This window comes from Propithecus coquereli, unplaced genomic scaffold, assembly GCF_000956105.1.
Source record: "Propithecus coquereli isolate 6110/MARCELLA unplaced genomic scaffold, Pcoq_1.0 Scaffold153, whole genome shotgun sequence".
Classification (NCBI taxonomy): domain Eukaryota; kingdom Metazoa; phylum Chordata; class Mammalia; order Primates; family Indriidae; genus Propithecus; species Propithecus coquereli.
Window position 1 is genome coordinate 6498536 of NW_012139747.1, and position 6311 is coordinate 6504846.

Consider the following 6311-nt stretch of genomic DNA (forward strand, 5'->3'; position numbering starts at 1 on the left):
GCTTGAGCCCAGGAGTTTGAGGTTGCTGTGAGCTACGATGACGCCATGGCACTCTAGACCGGGCAACACGGTGAGACTCTGTCTCAAAAAAAAAAAAAAAAATGTGTTTGAAGGGACATTAATATGATCTAGGTAGATGAGAGGCGTAACAAGGTCAAGATTGGGGGAGTTAAGGAGGTACAGATAGGAAAACACTACCTGGCCCTGGAGAGGGCTGGGAGGTGCTTGGATTTCTGCCAGGCTCTCCCTGATTGGAATACACAGCGAAAGGCTGGTCACAGCCTGGCCCCCACCTTGCTCCCTTTCCCCCTCTTCTCGCAGCAGTGCCTGGTGAAACCCAGCAGCTTGGGCCAGGACTCACCGACCGTCCTGCCGGCACCATGAAGCCTGTGCTGCCTCTGCAGTTCCTGCTGGTGCTGGGCCTCACACTGCAGCTGGTGCCGGGGAGCCCCAAGTATCGCTTTCAGAGTAAGTGCTGGGTCTGGGCCCGGAGAGGGAAGCAGGATCTGTGGAGAGGAGAGGGTTTGAGGGCTGACGGTCTGACACGCCTTGTGGAAAAATAGTGTCATGTGCAGGAGTCCAGGCTTCGTTGTCGGCAAGATCTAGGCTTGAATTCCTGTTCTGCTGCTTCCTGTGTGACCCTGGGCAAAGTGTCTGGGCCTCAGATTTTATCCTTATATTGGATATAATGATCTCAGAATAGATGCCCAATAGGTATTACCTACCATAAATAGTATCGGTCTCGTCACCCAGCTTAATCTCGCCACCCCTGGTTCCTTCACAGATGCTGGGTCCCACTTTTCAAGCATCAAAACAGAGAGGTAAATGAAGTTGGTAGAATTCAAGCTGGACTCTGCATACAGTTGGCCTTAGAGGATATTTTGGGAAGGAGGGAAAGAAGTCTTGCACTTTATTCCACATATTGAAAATCCAGAGGTGCTGAGCAATTACCCATGATTAGCATCAATGGGACAGTGGAGAGTCCGTCTCAGTAGCCACCACTGCCCAGCTCTAACAAGAGAGCTGGCTGCAGTGGCGTTGACCTTGACCAATACCAAATGGGAGAAGAACTGTTATTCATCATACACGCACTCTTCTGTGGGGAGAGCATCTTCAGAATACTGGGGGCTCAGAAGAGGGCTATGTGTGGTAGCTTACGTGTCTGGGGAGGCCAGGTCCTGTTTTAGATGTTCCAGACAGGGCATGCAGGTTTATAAGCAAGCTGCAAGAGAATGGGAGTATCCAGGGTAGAGAATTGGAGAATTGGAGAATCAAGGACTAGAATTTGAGGAGAAACACTTAGAGGCTTTCTGAAAGGCTTGTAAGCGCTGTGAGTGAGACTGAGACCAGATGCCCAGAAGAGGAAACAAAACTTGAGAAGGGTGACCCCTCTGAGATGTCTGACTCATGGCCTCTTTCCTCCATGCTGTTCCACTGAGCCCCAAGCTCTTCAAAGTGGGGACGGGTTCCAATTTCTTGCATTGCCCCAGAGGGCTATGGAATGGCTGGGAGGCCAGGAGTGAGTGAGTGCTGGTACTGGTTTCTGCCCATTGTCAACAGCTGCGACCTCAACTGCTTTCACACCATTTCTGGGGCCATTTGCTGTTACAATTATAGTCTCCACTCATTCTTCATTCCTTCCTTTCGAACCATCATGATAACCTATAGACTCCCTTCTAAATGCAAATATCTACAAAGCAGTGAACCAACAGGGGAGCAATAGAATGCCCCACCTTTGACTTTTGCTCCCCAAAAAGGGTAAGTCACAAGGTAGAAAATCGGGGCCTAGCAGGGCTTGGGGAAAGGGGTTAACAGGGCCCCATCCTTAGAGTTCAGGAACAGAAAGGTGACTTTGGGTTGGGGCCTTAGGACAGCATCTCCTGGTGGAGGTGGGTCTTAGCTTTCAACTAAAATACTTGGGGGTTGGGGAAAAAATAGGGTGTCAAATAAACATGTTTATTCTTTTCTAGTAACAATAGAAAGTGGGGCCATCTCCTGATCAGGAGACACCAAGGAAGAAGGAGAAGCTGAATCTTTTCACCCCATTCTGAAATCCCCCCCTTCTCACCATGAATGAAGTCATTCCCAGAACTTACCTGGGAATTGCATCCTAGCTCTCTGATCCAGTACCTTTGGTTTACCATGTGGTCTTCATCCTTTACCAAAACTTGCGTTCCACTCATTCTTCCTATACACATATAGCCCATGTTAGGCTGACCCCAGGGTAAAAGATATCGCTAATGAGAGGCTGTACAACTCGCTCAAGCCCACACGATGAGTCAGTGCAGAATAAATGCACAAACCTCTTTCTTGCTCACCACACATGCTATTCATACTCCTGAAATGGACCCAACCAGGGTCTATGGGGACTTGGCATCTGGCCCAGAAGGATGGTAAATGACCCAAGGGTGCAGAGTTCTACCAAACTCTGTCCTTGATCAAATATCCATGCCCTAGTGCCCTGCTCAGAACTCAGAGGAAGTCAGCAGCTAAGGACAAAGCCTGACCCCACCTCCCTGGGACCACACGAAGGAGATAGGGTGGCAGGTGTCCTAGCAGTTCCCTGGGCTTTCTGAGTTCCAAATGTTACTCCAGCCTGTTGTTCAGACCCCTCTCTTACCTGTTCTGTGTTCCAGAGTATATCTTGGAACCTCCACCCTGCAGATCGGAACCTGAAAACTGTACCTACTTGTGTACACTGCAGGAAGATTGCAAGGAAGGACTTCAGTGCTGTTCTGCCTTCTGTGGGATAGTCTGCTCATCAAACAAATTTCAAAGGCACGAAAAGTAAGGGACTTCTCATGCCCAATCCTGTTCCTAGATATGCTGGTGGGAGCCCAAGAGAAGAATCTCTTACCAGCCACTATGGTAGATTGATCTCTCTCTCTCCCCTTCTCTTGCTCTCACTCTCTCTCTCTCTTTCTCTTTCTCGCTCTCTCTCTCCTGTTCCCCCCTCATTGCCATGTTGCCAACATTCTCCTTCTCCTTACCGAGGATAATGTCCATGAAAGTCCTGATGAGAAGAGCTCTCCTCCAATTCTCAACTACATAGTCCTTGTGTCCCCATCACCGCACCCACGAATCTCTGACTGACTCTGCCTCTCTGAATACACCCACAAATGCCTCCATCCACAGACCTTCCCCTGTCCCCAAATCCCCCTTTGTCCCCGGGCCTGGGACACTATAAATGGGGCTGCAAGTATAACTAAAATTCCAAAGCAAAATTCATTCTCTGTTTTCTCTTCCTTTCACCAAATACCATCCTTGGCCCCCAGGGTTCCTGGGTTCTGAAGATCCAGCCCGAGGGGAGTTTTAGTTAATTCCCAGGCATTAGCACTAACCCCAAGCACTCCCAGAGTAGAGAAAGGACATTGAGATGTTGATGAGACATATGGTTTCTAATTGCCTTTTGCAACTATGTCTTTCTGTAACCTTGAATAAAACAATTCCCCTCTTTTTCACTTTCTTTTTCTCATAAATAATATGGGCACTCTTTTTTCCTGCTTCACAAGGCCCAAACGAAGTCTCAAAAGACCCATAGCAGGAGACTCAGCCAGTGAGCTTAATGAGGGAAGCCTACCTCCAGCTGTCTTGTTCTCTGCTGATTCCCTGCCCTGAGCAGAATACCCAACACGTAAGACAGGGTGCCGAGTGACTAAGTAAGGGCCCAGAGCCAAATACCTGGGCTCAAATCCTGGGTCTACCACTTCTTAGCTGAGTGACCTCAGACAAGTTAATTAGCCTCTCTCTGAGCATCATCTTCCTCATCTTTAAGCCTCAAGAAATAATCGTGAGATTAAATTAGATGATCCATGTAAGTTTTAAAACATTGCCTGTCACATAATAATTGTTCAGTAAATTTTAGTGATTAGACAGCCACTTCTCTCTCAAGAGCCTGGTCCTTGCAATTCAATTCCACATCTTCCAAGGCTCTGTTTGGAAGGCAGACACACCAATACGACTCTTTGTTGTCACTGAGTTCTTTGAGGTTCTTCCTTCCCGATGGCAGGAGAACTCAGCTTCACGGTCTAGGTTTAATGGTGAAAGTCATGGAAAGCAAAAATTATACCTCTGAAAAGAAAACTTCACTAGATAATATTCGAAAATATTTTTCTTCTGCAGGATCAAACCCGAGGGCCCAGGCACCAGGCCTGACAACTGAGACGCGTTTCCCGGAGCATTTTGTAGGTACGAGGGTTCAGCCTTCTGCTGTGAGATCTCCCAGGAATGCTCACTTTCCTCCTCTAGCCTCTCCAGGGCCACCGACATTCCCACAAGGTCAGAATAACCTTCTTGTCATCCAGATGCTGCCTCCTCCTCCATCATCCTCCTCCAAGGCTTTCTTTGCACTCCATGGGGCAGGGTGCAGTGCAGCGTGAGTTCTGCAAACAGAGCGACCTACGGAGGCAGAATTATGGCCCAAGGGGAACACAAGGCGCTCGGCTCTGAGGCATTGCCAGGGAACAGGCTCTTCCAGCTTCCAGGTTGACAGCACCCTGGGTAGGGAGTCGAGCTGAGCCCTTCACGCTCTGTGTGGCTGGGTCAGCTAGCCCGCTGTACCTCTCTGAGATAGTCAACTCCCACATGTGAAAGATGAAGACAACATCCACGCCTCAGGGTATTGCAAGGATAACACGAGGCCACACGGAAGGAAGACCTTGGTCACTGCAAAGACTCTGCAAACGTTAGATGCTGCCAGCAACTCACTTACGACGTCACTCTTTCTGGGTTCCAGTTTTTTTTCTCTTAAAAAAAGGGGTATCTTCTTTGTCACTATACTGATGTTACAAGAATGGTGAACAAAATGGAGTCCCTTGTAACTCCATCACCAAAACAAATATAGTATTCATAATTCAGTGGATTTTGTTTCAGAGTGTTTGGAAAAAATAATTAGGAGTTTCCAGTCTTCTAGAGGTCCTTTTGACATTACCAGAGTTTCCAAATTACAATGGTGGTATTTCAGTGCAGAGTCCTTTTATTAACCCCACACAAAGGAGTGCGATAAGTGGTAGCAGGTGGATGCCAGCGGAGCAGTTTAGGTGCATGAGCGCCGGTTTCAGCCTTGCTCAGGCCCTGGAGAGCCCGCCATGTTCACTTCCTGCTGCACCTTGGATATAACTGAGTGCTCCTGCCACAACCAGCTGCCAGTCAATGCATCAGCATCGTTAGATAATCTAGGGCCCATGCAGCAGGAAGACACTGAGGCCATAGTAAGAACCCAGGTGTTAGATTCAGGCAAGAGGCTAACTAAAGGTGGCTGGTGCAACTATATTTTTATTGCAGTGTCAAGGTTAAATGGCTGGGAGGTATATAAGCCTTCATAAGCTCCATTCCAATGCTTTGCCCAAATAGGCAGGACGTCATCTTGGACAGGCAGAAAAACACTGTCTTCTATGGGAATAGGCACCCCCACTCCTGTTATCTTCTGGTAGTCTTCATGGAGACTGCACCATTCATGGAGCACATTAACAGTAATGTCTGTTAGATCCGCATGCCAGAGTGTTTGTCCCCCTGAGCTTGCAGCCTGTCCTCTGCAGACTGGCTCCCCTGGACTGACCCCTGGTGTTGGCTGGGGGGGTCAAGTGAGTAGGAGATGGGCATGCTAGGGAGGGCCTGAGAAAATGCTCAACTTGTTCCTAGAAAATGCAGCACTGAGCTCTCCACGGCCTCCTGGAATACAGCCTTACCACAGTCTTCCACCTAAATCTTGGGCTCTGGCGGGTATGGTCAAGGGCTTCCAACTTTTTAACAAGAACTGACATTTTAGGTTATGACAGACTTCCTCTTGTTTGGTCCTCACAACAACCATAACACCTGGTTCACAGACAAGGAACGTGAGGGTCAGGGAGTTAAGAAATATGCTCAGCACAGCCAGCTGGTAAACGCTGGAGCTGGACTCCAAACCCAAGCTTCGGCCTGCCCGAGAAGTTTTCTTCTCCCAGAAGGATCTCCACTTGGGCAGCTCCACCCACTTCTGCTGAGTGGGGTTTCACCCTTTCCTGTTTCCACTGATGCACTTCCCCCCGCTTACAACTCAGACCTCATAACTCCTCGTTCCCCTTCATACTTAGAAACCAGCCCCACCAAACTTGGTCTCTCTCCAAGGCCCCATGCACCCACTCCCCTCTATACCCCTGCTTTTCTCTCTGCCCTGAACATCTTTCCCCACATTTCTGATGATCTCCAAGGTTCATATTAAATTAAAAACTGTGGAATCTTCACCAATTCACTCCAGACAGAATTGGACACTCTCCTCGTCTTTTCACAGTGCCCTGTCTTTCCCCATCATAACCTTTATCGTCCTGTCCTGC

At 48.6% G+C, this 6311-nt stretch overlaps 1 protein-coding gene across 1 annotated transcript; it reads left to right on the plus strand.

The window, feature by feature from the left end:
* The first annotated feature begins 380 nt into the window (after nt 1-380).
* On the plus strand, nt 381-2791 carry WFDC13 (WAP four-disulfide core domain 13). The gene is made up of 2 exons (XM_012640428.1): nt 381-468; nt 2637-2791. Exons 1-2 carry the CDS (start codon nt 381-383, stop codon nt 2789-2791), a joined length of 243 nt encoding a protein of 80 aa, XP_012495882.1.
* The last annotated feature ends 3520 nt before the right edge of the window (nt 2792-6311 follow it).